The sequence below is a fragment of the Anomaloglossus baeobatrachus genome, chromosome 2 (genome assembly GCF_048569485.1).
Source record: "Anomaloglossus baeobatrachus isolate aAnoBae1 chromosome 2, aAnoBae1.hap1, whole genome shotgun sequence".
Lineage (NCBI taxonomy): Eukaryota > Metazoa > Chordata > Amphibia > Anura > Aromobatidae > Anomaloglossus > Anomaloglossus baeobatrachus.
In genome coordinates, this window is record NC_134354.1 from 91,298,602 (window position 1) to 91,317,646 (window position 19,045).

The 19,045-nt window shown below is 46.1% G+C and overlaps 1 protein-coding gene across 1 annotated transcript in view; it reads right to left on the reverse strand.

Moving 5' to 3' along the window:
- The window catches only part of VEGFD (vascular endothelial growth factor D), a 134,216-nt gene that overhangs the window by 9,604 nt on the left and 105,567 nt on the right, over nt 1–19,045 (reverse strand). Inside the window, exons 4-5 of the mRNA XM_075333121.1 lie at nt 16,446–16,591; nt 3,252–3,355 (exon numbers count right to left, since the gene is read on the reverse strand). Of these exons, the coding sequence (XP_075189236.1) occupies nt 3,252–3,355; nt 16,446–16,591 (250 nt within the window). The remainder of the gene's footprint in view (nt 1–3,251; nt 3,356–16,445; nt 16,592–19,045) is intronic.

A 19,045-nucleotide genomic window follows, 5' to 3' on the forward strand; every position in this document is an offset into this window, starting at 1 on the left:
TATGTTTCCCCCTCTCTGTTGGATGGTTGCCTTCTGTCAGGACTTGGCTGCTGGGAAACCCAGGAGGTTCCCTTCGCTAACGGATTTGGCAAATTCACGGCGACTCTTAGCCTTGCCGGGGTCCGTAAGCCCCTGCCGGATGGTGCTGGCTTCTCTTTGCGTACCGGTTCGGTACCGCCGGGCCACCGCCCGTCCATGGTCCTTACGGTTAGCTCCAATAGGCCACTCCTGCAGACGGTCACCACCGTCTGCCAACCTTGCTGATCCGTCCGGGCCACACACCCGGACCAACTTCAGTCTGCTCTACTACCACTTTCCTTCCTTCCACTTTCCACTCTCAAACTGATCTGCTTACTTTTCTCGCCTCCAGGACTGCGAACTCCTCGGTGGGCGGGGCCAACCGCCTGGCCCACCCCCTGGTGTGAACATCAGCCCCTGGAGGAAGGCAACAAGGGTTTCTGTCTGACTTAGGTGTGCCTGACCGGGAGTGTGGGGTGTGTAGGTGTTGTTCTCTGTGGCCCTTGGCTTGTCCAGGGCGCCACACTTAGTTGCCCCTGTAAGATCAGGTGCAGCACAAGTTCCTGACTGACGCTCCCTCCTCATTCAGGATGGATGCCACAGATGAGTTCAAGGGCTACAGCAGAAAACAGCTGAGCACTGACTGGTTAATGTCAATCAGCGCTGGCTTCATTCTGTCTCCTGACTCCACTGCGGTGCTAGATCTGAGCAGCCGAGCACAGAGGCCTGAGTGCACAGGACAGGAGGGTGAGAGGCTGAGCACATGGCACTATTCAACCCCCCACAGTGCCGTGCAGGCCCCTCCCCCATCATTGTGCTTCTAACTGTAATCTGACAGGAGATCGTGCAGGAGCCAGAGGCTGGGGGGAAATCCTCCCTTGTGCAGTGTGCCGGCCAGCTCTGTGTGACTGCACAGCTCGCACATCGCTACCGGCGGCCATGCTTGCAACGCATATGGGGATTTAAAGGGCCAGTAGCCGAAAGGAGGAGCGTCTGCCTGAGCACCGCGGTCACCGGGAATGTGCCCAGGGGCCGCAAAACAGGCCATGGTGAGCCGCATATGGCCCGCGGACCGGAGGTTCCCCACCCCTGATGTAAGGGGATGGTCACCATGGAAAGGAACGAGTCACTGGGATTAGCCAGCCTGGTGGAAGGGGTCAGCAGTCAGTCAGTAGAGAGTGTAGCACACAGGAGAAGTGTGCGGACGTGCCTGAGCTGGATCCGTGCAGTGGTGACCTGGGGGCACAAGAGAGGTGGGTAACGGAGATACGCCAGGACGGGTACCGGAGATACTGCTGGGACTGGAGAACGCACGGGGCACAGGGCCCTAGATCAGGCACCAGTTCAACACGGCTTGATAAATACCTGCCCGGTGAGGACACCTTCACGGACTTCACCGAACCAAATAATCCGGGAGCATCAGTAGTAAACTAGGATCAGGGTTCGGACACCTCCCTACAGGGTCTGCACTGCCCGCCGTAAAGAAAAGGAGACTGTACCCCAAAAGGGGCAGTAGGGCCCCAAACGCTCCACGCTACGGGGACCCAACCAACAGAGAGTGCCAGGGACAGAGCAACCTGGGTCACTACATTGGCACTGATACTCCAAGGGACCTGAACCAGTAATCAAAGGGCCTGAGTGAGTAGAGACTGTTAAAGAACAACCTGGTGTGCTCTCCATTATTGCCCCTTATAATCTACCTGCGGAGGGCCTAACACCATTGCTGTAATCACCACCAGCTCTGGGAGTACCCACATTTAGCAGCGGCGGTTCTCCATCCTTAACCGCAACCCGCAGGTGGCGTCACATGACATTAACTATTATCTCCCCTGTAAATAATTCCCCCTTACAAAAGGGGCCCAGGGCACAGAACCGGGCAACGGCCACCAAAGTGACATCCCTAACGGTATATTCCACCCGGAACCGAGTACCCCATTCCCTTGGCACTACACTGGTGCTGTAACATTTAGTGCTGGCTTTCTTGTTTTTTCTTTGTTCAGTTTGGATTGTAGTCTACCTGTCTTGATTTTAGCAATTGGTGGCTGTTCCCATTCAGTCATCACGCCCTGTCCACAGGCTATTTACTTCATGCAGCATTTGCTTGGGCCTGTCCCAGCCACAGCTATGATTCAGTCATGGGTACGGGATTGAAAAACACCAAGTAAAGGCCCATTTACAAGCAATGACATCGCTAACGAGATGTCGTTGGGGGTCACGGAATTCGTGACGCACATCCAGCCTCGTTAGCGACGTCGTTGCGTGTGAAACGTACAAACGACTGCTAACGATCAAAATTACTCGCCTAGTCGCTGATCGTTGGCACGTCGTTCATTTTCATAATATCGTTGCTCGTGCTGGACGCAGGTTGTTCGTCGTTCCTGAAGCAGCACAAATCGCTACATGTGACACCCCAGGAACGACGAACAACACCGTACCTGCATCCTCCGGCAAAGAGGTGGGCGTGTCTTTCCTTCGACTGCTCTCCGCCCCTCCTCTTCTATTGTCCGCCTGCCGTGTGACATCGCTGTGACGCCGCACAAACCGCCCCTTTAGAAAAGAGGCAGTTCGCTGGCTACAGTGATGTCGCTAAGCAGGTAAGTATGTGTGACAGGGACTAACGATATTGTGCGCCACGGGCAGCGATTTGCCCGTGACGCACAAACGACGGGGGCGGGTGTGATCGGCAGTGACATTGCTAGCGATGTTGCTGTGTGTAAATGGGCCTTAAGTGCTGCTAAGAACTGTTCTACCTTTTCATATGTGAGGTCGTATGGCACATTTTATATAAAAATATTTTAGAGTAGGATTGCCCCAAAGATATTTGCCGTGACGTGGCGGGGTAGCTCAAGAAATTGCATTTTTTTGCCAAAAATCTCAAATTTTAATAATAAGTACAGTTTGGAATTTTTAGTGCTGTAGTGCACATTTAGTGGTGGCTTTCTTGTTTTTTTCTTTGGAGCTGTAACATACAGCAAATTTTCTGTATGAAGTATCTGCGTAGAAATCTAACACCACATCTGACCCTTGTGCACATATCCTTCAGCAAGTGGCTAGTGGTGGATTCATCCATAAATAGTACAAACAAATAGCAATAGTGTAAGACCTAAAATATATTCTTTATAGTTAGCAAATAGCAACATATATTCTCAAAATTGCAATGAAAAAGCAGGCAGAAATGAATGTACATCTGTAGAAACATACATGTCTATGGTATCAGCTGGTGAGAACAGTACCTTCCCTTCTTCTGATAAGTGGGGTATCCTTTTCAAGCACACACTCGCACTTGGTACTGTTCCACTGGAAACCAGAAGGACAGTATCTATTTTCTTGAAAACAACTGGAAAATAAATCAAGTAAAAAGTAAATTTAATAGAAAAAAATATTGTTAATTGATAGACCAACATTGTTGCATGAGTAATGGACAAAGGCAGAGAATCCATCACCGTTCTCATAGTTTTTGGCTGAGTAGCGAAAAAAACTGTTAAACTCTAACTATATATTCACTTATATTAATGGTGTCTTTGTGGGCAGCAGGGGAACCAGTGGACCTCCCGAGATATAACCTATTGCAATCAGTGCTGTCACAGTATAGGAATAATGTGCCCAGTTATAGCAAAGTATTAGAATAATATGCAAAAAACATTCTAGGACATGAACAATTTTATGGAACACGCAATAAAAATAGTGATATCACAAAAAAATATAGCTCATTTTTTTCATACAACAGTATAATCATCATAATACAGTAGGGTAATTAATGCATTGATGCCAAACACATTATTGCTGAAACCGTCGAATTCGCTGGTACCAGGCAATCATTAAAGAGGTTTTCTCAAGATTGCAAGTTATCTATCAATATGATAAGGATAATAAGATAGGAATAGGGATAATTCACTGATTGCCGGGCGTCCAACTGCTGGGACGCCAGAGATTGTGAGAATGGGGTTTTGCAGAACCACATGTGTATGGAGTAGAGGTCAAACATACACATCTCTGCTCCATTTATTGTGTACAGGACTGCCAGGAAAAAGTGGAGCGCTGAAGTTACCTCCACTCAATTTAGATAGAAATTCAATCTCGAAATCTCTAGGGGTCCCAATGGACAAACCCCTCAGTAACTTATTTCCTTTGATCCTTTATTCCCTTATATATTCTATTAATAGAGGATAACTTACTATTTTGAGAAAAATTCTTGTATGGAGGCCTTCTTGGGAAATTGCATTACAATGCAGGATCCCGTTGGAGTTAAAATGCCATCAGTGCTGTCCGGCAGCATCTTGCTTCTTAAGCTGCTTTCACACTACGTTTTTTTAACATGCGTCATGAACGTTTTTTTAACGCAAAAACGGATCCAGTGCAAATGCATTTTCATTTCAATGCATTTGCAATGGACTCGCGTCAACATGCGTTCACCTGTGTTTGCGTGCGTTATAGTGAGGATCCAGCGACTTGCAGTTTTTTAACTTTTTTCAAAAACGCTACTTGTAGCGTTTTTGAGCTGCGTCCAAATACTGTAAATCGCTTGATCCTGACTAAACAGCACGCAAACGCATGTGAACGCTGGCATGCTGATAGACAGGATCCTGCTTGCTCTACTGAGCATGCCCAGAAACCAGCCTGTCGTGATCAGTCTCTCTCTCCCTCCCTCTCTCCCCCTCCCTCTCTCCCTCTCTCCTCTCTCTCTCTCCCCCGCCTGATAGCGGTGGATGCTCGTAACCAAAGTAAATATCAGGTAACCAAGCAAAGCGCTTCTTAGTTACCCGATGTTTACCTTGGTTACATGTGCAGGGAGCCGGCTCCTAGCAGCTGCAGACGCTCGTAACCAAGGTAAATATCGGGTATTCAAGCAAAGCACTTCACTTAGTTACCCGATATTTACCTTGGTTACAGCTTACCGCAGCTGTCAGATGCCGGCTCCCAGTCTCACGTTCAGTTCCCCTCACTCCCGATCACATGACTCCAATGCCCGCCCATAAACTTGAAGTGACAGGATCCTGCAAAATAACACATGCGTTTGCATGCATTTTTCTCTACAAAAACAGGATCCGCTTTTGCAGCAAAAAAAGTTCATGACGCATGCTAAAAAAACGTAGTCTAAAAGTAGCCTTACTCCTCAATAACAATAAATGGAGGCTTGAAACTCAACATGCATGTTTATGGGACAGTTGGTAGAGATAGCTGGTGGCATTTGTCTGACTTCTAAGTGTATGGGCACCTTAACAGTTGAAATACAGTTGGTTATCATAGGTATTGTTTTATGTCTAATTGTCTGCATACCACAATATCTTGCAAATAGCCACTTCAGAGAAGAAGAGTATTGGAACTCAAGTGCCAAATCAGATCTCCTGCTTTGATCTGATGAGGGACAAACACCCTGAAATAAGTGTCTGCAAATGGAGATTCTGGTTTGGCTTTTTATCCTAAGTCATATGGCAAGGCTCTATAAAGAGTCGATGTTGATTTTTAGAATTGCTACTTCCAATAGGTGACACTAGAGTTCCTATCCTCTTCCTCTCTGTAAAGGTTATGTGCATATATATTCCCAGAGGAGCATTGCATGGCTTATATGTCTCCTTATGTTAACTTGGGGGACTCCACAAGAAGAAACTTTACCACTAAAGGTGGTGTCACACACAGCGACAATGACAACGACGTCGCTGCTACGTCACCATTTTCTGTGACGTTGCAGCGACGTCTCGTCGCTGTCGCTGTGTGTGACATCCAGCAACGAGCTGGCCCCTGCTGTGAGGTCGCCGCTCGTTGCTGAATGTCCAGCTTCATTTTTTGGTCGTCACTCTCCCGCTGTGATGCACAGATCGCTGTGTGTGACAGCGAGAGAGCGACGAAATGAAACGAGCAGAGAGCAGGACCGGCATCTGGCAGCTGCGGTAAGCTGTAACCAAGGTAAACATCGGGTAACCAAGGTGGTTAACCGATATTTACCTTCCTTGCCAGCCTCCGCCGCTCTCACGGTGCCAGTGCCGGCTCCTGCTCTCTGCACATGTAGCTGCAGTACACATCGTGTAATTAACCCGATGTGTACTGTAGCTAGGAGAGCAAGGAGCCAGCGCTAAGCAGTGTGCGCGGCTCCCTGCTCTCTACACATGTAGCTGCAGTACACATCGTGTAATTAACCCGATGTGTACTGTAGCTAGGAGAGCAAGGAGCCAGCGCTAAGCAGTGTGCGCGGCTCCCTGCTCTCTGCACATGTAGCTGCAGGACACATCGTGTAATTAACCCGATGTGTACTGTAGCTAGGAGAGCAAGGAGCCAGCACTCAGTGTGCGCGGCTCCCTGCTCTCTGCACATGTTGCAGCACTGTCGTTATGATCGCTGCTTCGGCTGCTGTTTGACAGCTAAGCAGCCATCATAACAGCGACTTACAAGGTCGCTGCTACGTCACAGAAACTGGTGACGTAACAGCAACGTCGCTGTCGTTTAGTGTGACCCCAGCTTTAGACTCACGTTGTCACGTAATGGCATTAAAGTGGGTCCTAGAATGTGTGGACCATCTGATAAAGGGGATCCATGTTTCAAGAAAGGGTTTGTCCACTTTCACAAAAGTGAGCGCAAAACTACCTAAAATAACAAACTGAGCAGGTACTGACTCTTCCCCACCATTGCTCTGGTGTCGGAGCTTTGGCTGCCGCGGTGATGTCCCATCAACTTCAGCACAGCTACAGAGCTCAGTGCTTAAAAGGCTTGTCTGGTCTAGAATGAAGTCTTCAGTCACTCTGTGTGACTGCAGACTTGTAAATCCTTCTAGTACACACACTCTGTACTGTGAGGAATCGCTGGTGTGAGAGCTGAGAATGAAGGTCTGCAGACCACAGGTATGTGATATGCATACCCCCAGCCAGGATCAGCCTAGTGGGCGCAGTGCTGTAGATGAGGCGAAGGTACCTCCGCTATGCAGAGGTCAATTACGGTATAGTTGACGAGAGTCCAGAAACAAGGTAATAGCTTTATTACTGGACAGGAGAAAAAGATGCATTTAAATGGTAAAGTCTGTTATATCAACAATAAAGGTAAAAACTCTTGCAGATTCTGGTTGGGCCACACAAACTATGTCACCCCAACTATTACAGACACAAATAAAGTAGGAAAACTTTGGTACACAAATTAGGCTAGAACCTACACTATGAATACAGCTAACTGTCCTCCGCTATTCAAGCCACGCGGCTACCGCGCTCTTGCAACTGCGGTCTACACTATGCCCTATTGAGAGTGTGCACTGGTAAAGGGACTCACTGTACTGCTACGGAGAGCCAAGTCCACTCCCGGGAGCTCGATTCTGCAGAGTTCGGGAGGCTCGGCGGTGCGCAATCTCCTTACAAAGCAGGGGGAACATCTCCTTGATCACAGGCCTAAAGTGCTTGTCTGGATAACGTCTCTTCTCACGCTGACCTCATGAAATTTCCAATCCGGTAGGGGCTCGGCGGACTCCAGGGCTCTGTCACTGTCCGGCATGCAATGCCTCTCTGAGGCTGGCACTGTGCCTGTCTTCTCCATCCTCGGATAGTGTTTCTGGTCAGCTCTTTTATCTCAAGTGACCCGACTCCTCCTGTTCTCACCCCAAGCTCTTCTCCAACTCTTTCTTTGCTTCCCGCACTTATTTTGCAGGGTTGGTCCAACTGCTCAGTTCAGAGGGGAGCGCCGACTCTGCCTGGCTAGTACACGAAACACAGAACACAGGAAAGCACTGTTTTTTAAAGGTGTAGTGTACTTAACCATTCGTAGGGGCAACACCACTACAGTGTGAGGCTACACCCACTAGACAGGGTGCGGCCTCGCTCAATACAATTTTATTGTAATTGAACATGGCTGCGCCTAACTAGTGCGCGCTGCCTCACACCACGCCCACTGGTTGGGTTCTGGCTGGGAGTATTCATATCCCATATTTGACTTCCATTCCCAGCTCTGACACCGCCGAATCCTCATAGCGTACAGTACGTGCAATAGGAGCATTTACAAGTCTGCAGTCACACAGAGTGACTGCAGACTTGTCATTCTAAACCGCACAACCCATTTAGGCCGCTCAGGTCAGTGATTGACTAAAGAGGTCACTTGCACTGTTGATTTAAAGTCACCGCTGCAGCCACAACACTGAAACTGGAACAGTGCTTTGGAGCTGGATCCTAGAAGAGCCTGAGTTTGTTGTTTTTTTGTTGTACTGTAGGTATTTTACAAAGTTTGGGGTCCACTTTCCTGAAAGTGTACAACCCCTTTAAACTTTTCAGTATATCCCCAAATTTTTTTTATTTTTTAATGGTAAACTTTTCTGGAGTTTTTTTTTTTATTATCAATGGCTTCCAGCCAATCTAGGGTCAGACATGAGCTATGCCTTACGGTGCACATTGTCAAACAGAAAACCTTGTACGAGTGCATTTTTGTGTTTAATTTTACGATCCATACTTTATTGTCAGCAAGCATACCTCCTGCATCAAATTAATTGATGTCAGAGACAAACCTCGTATTATTTAGGACCAGACTTGTGTAATTTTACATTGCAGGAGATCAGAGTAAAACAGAAGATTGTTAATAGGAAGCAGACGGAGCTGAAGAATTGGTGTTTATCATTCCTTTGTCCTCACTACTCGCGCGTGCAGAAAACATGCGCCACCATGGCTCCACACACTGGCCTGCCGGGGGACAAAATGAGAACGTGGAGGAGACTCACCTGACGGGGCCATAACCTCCTTGTGCCTTCAGATATAGCTATTTCAACTATTCTTCATATTGAATCAATTTCTATTTACCTTATAAAACCCTTCACTGAAGGACTGAAAGCAAAAAAAATCTGCAGTCCCCCCTGGTGATTCACGGTACAAACACATGTGTGCAGGAATGCAGACAATAATGTCCCTGCTTTTTTTGTTAGGAATTTTTGCTTATTGTGTAAGAAGTTTCATTAGACACGCATTGCTCTGTTACATTTTGCAGACATCTCCTGGATTTCAGCGCACGCTTTGGCACCGAGCAAAAGAATGTTGGAAATTTGGTAATAAAAGTTTTGCATAATCAAATATTTGGCAAAAACGTCATTTCTTCATATACTTGTTTTTTTGCCTTTGGTTATTTCTAGTCTGTTATGTTGTGCGTTTTATTGTCTTTTGATGGAACACTATATAAGGGGGGTTTTTACATTAATATTTGATCCAAGCCTTTTAATCCTAAAGGGCACATTAAGTGAAGACCCACATGTCGTCCACTAATCTTAGTAACGCTTTAATAATCAAACCTGAAAGAGCTTTAAAGGAGTTCTTGTCTTTAAAAAAAGTGGTCCTCAGACATTTGCAGACATACAAAAACAATAAACTCAGATAGTCCATTCCCACCTCTCCTCTTCAACTCTGGTCTCTGTGTATTGACTGCAGCGGTAACTACAACTACAGTGCACATAACCGCTGCAGGTCTGAGCTCAGCGGCTCTGCTAATGTTGGTGTCACAAAGCACCGAGCTCAGTGCTTGGCCGCTGTAGTTGTATGTTAGTGTGACGCCCCTGGGCTTCAGGCACCACAGCATAGTACACCATTTTTCTGGGGTAATATCTATCCCGGGTCAAGAGGGGGTTAACCTGCCGGTGCCTTCACAAAACACACACATACAACAGTAAGGTGCTTACTCACAGGGGGTTGAACTAGGGCAGATAGGATAGTTAGCCATCACGAAGCATGGAACTTTCCTAGTCACTAGAACAACCACCAGGGGGTGGGCACCACATGGGGTAGAAGTAGGCGCAACCAACACACTTACAGCAGAACCTTCCTGGGCACAGCTTGGGATAACATCTAGCACTGACAACAGGAGTTAGTGTTTCTCTCTCTTCGTGGGCCCGTGGCTTGGAGCAGGAGGCTCGGCCCGGGTTCCAGATAGAAACCGAGAGACACTTCACTAAAAGACTTTCAAGGGCACCGGCGGTGACTGCCGACTATCCGGGATCGGCTGGAGCCCATCGTCATACAGATCGGTACTCTGGAGCAGCGCCTGAACTACCTGTGAGTAAAAGACCTGGAACCGAAGCCCCTGTCTCTGCCTCTCCTTTACCATCGCCCAGCACTTTGGCGCCAACGGGGACTACAACTAACCCCCATCCTTCCTCCATCATCCTCCCCGTCGTAATCCTGCTCCACCTGTGGGGAGGAACACCATCCCAGCTGTGACCCTCACCATCAGCCCCGGAGAGCAGCACCCGCAGTGGTGACCCCCATCCCTGGCCGCATACCACAGGTGGCGTCATGATCTTAAAAAGACTTTCCTAACCTCCAACTACCACCTCCATCCTCCCTATCACCCTCCAACCCTCCTTCATGTATGCCTCTGGGTAACGGACCAGGCCAGGCCACCCCGTGACTACGCAGAGGATCTGCACTCCCGGCCCAGCCAACGAGTAGATTAAAACACCTGCCCCGTGGGGCGTTACATTTGTTGTGATTTCTCAAAAAATCACAGCTGTCATCAAGCTGGAGGTTAGTAATGGGTAGATGTAGTGGTCAACACAAAACACAGGGAAAAATCCTTTATTTAAAAATAAAACACAAGAAACATCCTCTTTCTCCATTTATTAACCCCCTAAACACACCTAACGAAGTACAGTTCATTCTCTGTACAAGTGGTCAGACGCTAAGCCATCACATTCCTCCCCCTTCTTCCTTAGCCTTAGAAAACAGCTGGATTCTGGTGACTGTTGATGTGCAGTGCGGATGTGATAGACTTCCGATTATCCTTCTTTTCTTATCGGGACAGTGTGTTGGTATTTCCATGATCTTTGCCTTTTTTATGTGAGATAGACAAATTATCGGATTGTAACGCAAAAGTCCTTCTGAGCAAACGTACATTGACCCTGGCAGTCAAATGTAGCCAATTTAAGGGATTATGGTTGGTTAGAACCGCTAACTCCTTGCTGTAGAGATATGGTTGCAATTTTTTCAGGCCCCAGACAATAGCCAGGCATTCTTTTTCTATTGTGGAATAGATCCTTTCTCAGTCCACTACTTTCTGGGAGAGATAGGCTATCGGATGCTCCTGACCGTTGTCCCCCACTTGGATAAATACAGCTTCCAGTCCAGTATCCAATGCATCTGTTTGAACAATGAATCAGCATTGGAAGTCAGGAGCAGTCAAGACTTGGCTCTGGGCTAGCTGGACTTTCAACTAGAGGAATGTGGACCAACAACCAAATGAGGTTATGGGCATACCTTTTGGTGGTTGATCATCATGCAGGTAGCGGCTGGTGCTGGCAGTAGGGGAACTGAAACTCCCAAAACTGATTCCATAACACAAGACCTCTCTCCACTTGAGGCTCTGGGTCCCAATGCGGCCCACAACTTCTGAATTCAGGCTGCTTGGGATTGGGTTATTGATTTCAGACTGCCACCGGATCCTTGATCTGGCACTCCGTTTAATTCCCCTGGGTCAACCATGGTGGGGTTTTTGTTGACATTCTGGGCATCCCAACAGACCAATTCTTGGATGAAATCCGACCCGGTGTCGGTAGCCCAGTATGCGATCTATTGAACTGGTACAACTCCTATAGATGCCATTTCTTGTGGCGGCTACCTAGCCACTCCAGTCCTCTTCCCAAGGCCGATTTGGTGGGGTTGGACATGGTGGTGTCCAAAATCTGTATGCCATACCTATGGCCTCCTGGGTATGCTTATATGTCTCTCTGCTTGTTGAACCCTTGGACAGCATCTACAAACATCACTCCCCTGCAGCTCCCCCAGATCAGCCAGGCTGAGCAGTATCCCACTGTTGCCACCATTTGTTGAGACACGAGGGTTAGTAGTTGTTCTTGTCCGCTGGCCTGGCTGTCTTCTGAAACCAGGGTGCTTACGAATGAACACTGGCACTCCTTCCCAGTAGGCAAAACACTTCTCAGACAACACAGAGTGAGGGAACAACACAGTGGTAAGACTTTATTGGTTCACCAACAGGAAAAAACATATCGTACATTCCCAGCAAGAACACAATATGGTACAAGGAACAGATTATCATCCTTCCACTGGCTTGCCAGGGACTAGAATCTTGGTGACTTCAGGGCTTCCAGGGCAAACTATTCCAGCAAGCGGTAATTTGCTTTTGGAGGGCACCCACTTAGATGAGATAGCTGCAAGTTTAGGAAGCTGACCAAGCACAGCAATATATGTAGCCAGATGACCGAATTGTCCCAACCTGGGATCTCCAAGTGAATTTGTGGGCTTAGTATTGAGCAGTGAAGCAGTTCTGTGATACTCCAGCTGGAACCATGGAGCCTAGGCTAAAGTCCTGTAGAATGAATGACGATGGTGACAGGAGCAAAGCCCTTTTTATACCTCTCAGTGCTCATTTCAGGGTATTGTGTCTTACAGGATTGGTGGGAGATGTCTGTTCTCTCATTGGTCACTAGTTCAATCCGACTGCATATTTTTCCTATCATGTAGGACTGTATGTAGGACAAAAGGGACTGAGACTATCCACAATTAATAGTCAATAGCGCTCTGGTCAGTCTGACAAGAAACAATTGCTAACGTCTCTTGATTTACTGAACAAATTAACAATATCTCTGGCCTAATTTAGAACAGTTCGTCTCTCACACAAGTGGTCAGATGCTGAGTCATCACAACCCAGTTCTGTAGTGACACTGATTGTATTAAAACAGAAACACAGAGCCTTATAGGTGACACATTGCTGGGATCAGGGTATCTGCCAGTACAACATGCTGCTCTCAGATTACATAGCAAAAACCTGCTAAAATATTCCCTTTAACTGCGGTTCCTTGAAACCTTTTCATCAAGATCATACAGGATCATCAAGATCACTTTTGTAGCTGGAATGAGGAAATGATTCAGGGTTCTCAAAAGGGCTTCACCCTCTCCTAAAGAGAGTTTCCTTGTGTTTACAATGGGAGTGGTGGCTTACTGAGATTAGAAATGGATCTTGCTTTGGTCCTTTAGAATGGGCATGTAGAACCTCTGTGCATTGTCTTGCAGGCTCTGTTGGACTCAAATACAGTGCAGTGAAAATGTATTTGTTCCTTTGTCAATTTCTTATGTTTTTGCTTATCTGTGCTTTCCTATACTGTAAGCTGATCAAAACATATTGGTGTACATTTTCAGTTAATATTGATGGTTATGGGCAACATGTGATGTGTGGCTGTGTAATGATATATGTCTAAGTCGTACTTTACACGCTGTGACATCGCTAGCGATTGCTAGCGATGTCGAGCGCGATAGCACCCGCCCCCGTCGTACATGCGATATCTGGTGCTTGCTGCCGTAGCGAACATTATCGCTACGGCAATTTCACAGGCACATACAGTTAGGTCCAGAAATATTTGGACAGTGACACAATTTTCGCGAGTTGGGCTCTGCATGCCACCACATTGGATTTGAAATGAAACCTCTACAACAGAATTCAAGTGCAGATTGTAACGTTTAATTTGAAGGTTTGAACAAAAATATCTGATAGAAATTGTATGAATTGTACACATTTCTTTACAAACACTCCACATTTTACGAGGTCAAAAGTAATTGGACAAATAAACCAAACCCAAACAAAATATTTTTATTTTCAATATTTTGTTGCAAATCCTTTGGAGGCAATCACTGCCTTAAGTCTGGAACCCATGGACATCACCAAACGCTGGGTTTCCTCCTTCTTAATGCTTTGCCAGGCCTTTACAGCCGCAGCCTTCAGGTCTTGCTTGTTTGTGGGTCTTTCCGTCTTAAGTCTGGATTTGAGCAAGTGAAATGCATGCTCAATTGGGTTAAGATCTGGTGATTGACTTGGCCATTGCAGAATGTTCCACTTTTTTGCACTCATGAACTCCTGGGTAGCTTTGGCTGTATGCTTGGGGTCATTGTCCATCTGTACTATGAAGCGCCGTCCGATCAACTTTGCGGCATTTGGCTGAATCTGGGCTGAAAGTATATCCCGGTACACTTCAGAATTCATCCGGCTACTCTTGTCTGCTGTTATGTCATCAATAAACACAAGTGACCCAGTGCCATTGAAAGCCATGCATGCCCATGCCATCACGTTGCCTCAACCATGTTTTACAGAGGATGTGGTGTGCCTTGGATCATGTGCCGTTCCCTTTCTTCTCCAAACTTTTTTCTTCCCATCATTCTGGTACAGGTTGATCTTTGTCTCATCTGTCCATAGAATACTTTTCCAGAACTGAGCTGGCTTCATGAGGTGTTTTTCAGCAAATTTAACTCTGGCCTGTCTATTTTTGGAATTGATGAATGGGTTGCATCTAGATGTGAACCCTTTGTATTTACTTTCATGGCGTCTTCTCTTTACTGTTGACTTAGAGACAGATACACCTACTTCACTGAGAGTGTTCTGGACTTCAGTTGATGTTGTGAACGGGTTCTTCTTCACCAAAGAAAGTATGCGGCGATCATCCACCACTGTTGTCATCCGTGGACGCCCAGGCCTTTTTGAGTTCCCAAGCTCACCAGTCAATTCCTTTTTTCTCAGAATGTACCCGACTGTTGATTTTGCTACTCCAAGCATGTCTGCTATCTCTCTGATGGATTTTTTCTTTTTTTTCAGCCTCAGGATGTTCTGCTTCACCTCAATTGAGAGTTCCTTAGACCGCATGTGGTCTGGTCACAGCAAAAGCTTCCAAATGCAAAACCACACACCTGTAATCAACCCCAGACCTTTTAACTACTTCATTGATTACAGGTTAACGAGGGAGACGCCTTCAGAGTTAATTGCAGCCCTTAGAGTCCCTTGTCCAATTACTTTTGGTCCCTTGAAAAAGAGGAGGCTATGCATTACAGAGCTATGATTCCTAAACCCTTTCTCCGATTTGGATGTGAAAACTCTCATATTGCAGCTGGGAGTGTGCACTTTCAGCCCATATTATATATATAATTGTATTTCTTAACATGTTTTTGTAAACAGCTAAAATAACAAAACTTGTGTCACTGTCCAAATATTTCTGCACCTAACTGTACCTGGTCGGCGACGTCGCTGTGACCGCCGAACAATCCCTCCTTCAAGGGGGAGGTGCGTTCGGCGTCACAGCGACGTCACCGCGACGTCACTAAGCGGCCAGCCAATAGAAGCGGAGAGGCGGAGATGAGCGGGACATAACATCCCGCCCATCTTCCTTTCGCATTGCCAGTGGATGGAGGTAAGGAGATGTTTGTCGTTCCTGCGGTTTCACACACAGCGATGTGTGGTGGTGCAGGAACAGGAACGACAAACAACATCGTATCTGCAGCAGTAACGACATTATGGAAATGAACGACGTGACACAGATCAGCGATTTTTTACGCTTTTGCACTCGTTCATCATCGCACTTAGGATTTACACATTGCGATGTCGCTACCGGCGCCGGATATGCGTCACTAACGACGTGACCCTGACGATATATCGGTAGCGATGTCGCAACGTGTAAAGCCCGCCTAAGGCTTCTATTGGAGTTTTACGTTTGGAAATACTTCAAACATGCATGTCTGAAGAAATGCTCAGATTTAGGGCTTGCTCACATCACTGTATAACTCGGATGAGTGGTATCCGATGCTTTATGGGATAGTACTTGGATTAAGATTATTCTTGGGACAGTGCCGATCAGTATTTTTTTTTTCTCATACTGGTTCAGCAGGAGAAAAAAAATGCAGCATGGTGCGATTTACAGATGGCGCCCACCCGTTCAAGATTATGGGTGCATGGAAATCATCAAACTGCACTCGGATGACTTCAGAGTGCAGTCTGATCTTATAAAATAAAGAAGATGGTTTGTTCTCCATCTACTCCTAAGTTCCTAACAGTGTCCTACGATTAGCTCATGTGAGAGAATGCTGATACTTACCAAACCAGCATTCATAAGAACACACTTTCAATATTATCAGCCAAAGTAAACATGCTTGTTTGTCAACTGACTGGATTGGGTATTAAAAAGCATCAATGTCGGCAGCACATTTCCAAATGTAAACAATGGGTGTGCTGCCGACAACATGTTACTGTATGGGGTCAGATCATTCTTCCCCATACAGTTTGTTTACCCCATATGAATGAACCATTAAACAAGCAATTATCAATTTGTATATGGTCAATGGTTTTTCATGCGCCACAATCTTACTATATAAATGGGTCCTAATTAGACCCTTGTGTATGAGTTTTATATGTAATCAAATACAACATAGGAATGTATGCACACTAAACACAAAGACAATGCTGCACACTCCATTCTTAGTAAAAAAAAAAGAAAAGTCTTCTCTATAATAAGAATGTTATTGAAGTGGAAAATATAATGGCATGGTTTTATCAGCTCTTAAAATAAATGTTGTGTGCAGAGTGTAATGAGTGCCAGATAGTGAGTCAGTCGCCCCAAAAATGGGTTTGATAAAGTATTTACTGAACGTCGTACTCACTAATATTACTACTCAGACGCAGGCAAGTAACTGAAGAAACTTCGGAATAATTACCCATATTCTGCAAAGCGCACTGATCTGCGAATGATTGTAGGTGTGTAACGAGAACCAATGGAGGAACATTTGCAGCTTGTGTGATTGGCAATCTTGATAGTTACAGGTTCTGGTGCTTGAGTCAAAGGCACAGAGATTTGAAAAACCTAATGAAAAAAAAATATAAAAAGAATTATCAGGTTGCAGTATGAGAAGGAGGAAACATACTACTGTCTATGTTCAAGTACAAAACGTGCATTTTATTTCTTCAAGAATGCATACTCCTCTAGATCCTGGCTTCCTGCATGATAGGAGAGAAGTGTTCTCCTGATCATTGACAATTTGGGCCAGTGGCATAGTTGCAATGCTGGTCCGAAGTGTGCGCTCTCCCATGCTGCTGTCACAGCTGTCTTTGGTGAACCCAGGGAAGTCTTTACTGGCCGTAAGGCTAGGGCCACTGCACTCACCCTAACACCTGGAGATACCCTTAATGGTAGGGAGGTCTGGACCTCCAACTCAAGCCCTATCTCCTGACTTTGTCCCTGATGTTATGACCCACCTCCACAACCCAACATTCGGGGGGAATGGGCACAAACAAGAGACTACCTACACCAACAAAAACAGACAAACAGGGGTAACAACTACAATAAATCATACACACGGCAACCATACACAAAGGAGCCACTAAAAGTGCACAAGGGAAAAACAACATAAAAGGGGAATAAACAGCCTACAGGGTAACTTCCAAACAAAAAAAAACACACACACCTGAAAATGATGCATCAAAACCCAATGCTGCAACCAAAAGCACAACTGAGAGAGAGTAACAACAGCTCCTTCCACCTTCTGGCTCAGCTTCCAAACGATAGGAAATAACCGGCACCCTCTGGTGGAAGTTGAGGGTAGTTAATGGGACCTGGGCATGGTCTGAACCGGAAACACTTGACCAGGAGTCAGAAGCTGTTGGAAGGAAACCTGACATTAACCCTCTCCTCCCCAAAGGAAAGGGAACCCATTTACCCTCCACCAACAGCAAAACCTGCAACAGAGCAAAGTCCATGACAGCTGCTAGTAGAGGAAGCGTCACCAATACAGCATCAAATCTGGCAAACTTTAGGGCAGCACTTGAAAGCTCCATAACAATCAGCTGGTAACCACTGCGCTCCTTGTCTAGTAGACCGCAGAAGATAGGTTAATACTGCAGAGGTATCCATAACCCAGACAACAAGCAGTAGAATTAAAAATCTCCCTGTTCTTTAATATGGAAAGCATTTTTAATAAGAGATAAATTGCAAACTTTATTGAATTCACACAAGCACTTTACAATAATACTTATATAAGAATATGAGACAACCTCTTACAAGAAATACGTCTGGAGCATGTTGTCTCAGAGCTCTGCGCATGCGTCAGTTTAATGTGAAAAGTAAAGCACAACATGCTGCTCAATCTTACATAGACTTCAAAAAAGACGGATAATATATAGTTACTGAGGTCCACTGGGAAGCATTAGTGTTCATCAACTTTTCTGTATGATTTCTGTTCTGATAATCTATTCCGTTAACAGAATTTATTCAAGAGATCCTTTATCAGAACAGAAAAACTGAGTCTTTCGGAAATAAAGGAGTTCCTTTATGGGAACAGAAAAATGGGAAATACAGATCTTTATCTAAGGGGTACTTTGCACGTTGTGACATCGCTAGCATCAGCTAGCGATGCCAAGCGTGATAGTCCCCGCCCCCGTCGCAGCTGCGATATCTTGTGATAGCTGCCATAGCGAACATTATCACTACGGCAGCTTCACACGCACTTACCTGCCCTGCGACGTCGCTTTGGCCGGCGACCCGCCTCCTTCCTAAGGGGGCGGGTCGTGCGGCGTCACAGCAACGTCACACGGCAGGCGGCCAATAGAAGCGGAGGGGCGGAGATGAACAGGACGTAAACATCCCGCCCACCTCCTTCCTTCCGCATAACCGGTAGAGGCAGGTAAGGAGATGTTCCTCGCTCCTGCGGCTTCACACACAGTGATGTGTGCTGCCGCAGGAAAGACGAACAACATCGTATTTCCTACTAGTGCGACATTATGAAAATGACCGACGCTACACAGATCACTGATTTTCGACGCTTTTTCGATCGTTTATCGGCGCATCTAGGCTTTACACGTTGCGATGTCGTTACTGGCGCCGGATATGCGTCACTTTCGATTTGACCCCGATGATATCGCAGTAGAGATTTCGTAGCGTACAAAGTACCCCTAAGTCACTTAGTAAATCCACCCCATTGTGTCTGTAGATTTTTTTGAGAAACTGTGATATAGACGTTTATTGAATATACTGCACAAGTGAATGCACACCATCCATCTACACAACCATGCTGAGTGCGAATATGATCAGCTGATCAGAGTGCTCCAAACTGGGGTTTCTTCTGTGGACCCCACATTTTCTCCTGAGAAATCTCTTAGCAGCGAGAGGGGAAGTGCATTGAGATAGATGTTTAATCTGAATGATTTGGGAATGGTGGGCCATCTTTTCAGATCAAGATAATTATAAAAAAGTTGCTTTTGTTTAATAATTTTCTATACAACCATCGATCTATATAAAGTAAATTATGAGTCTAATACGGTT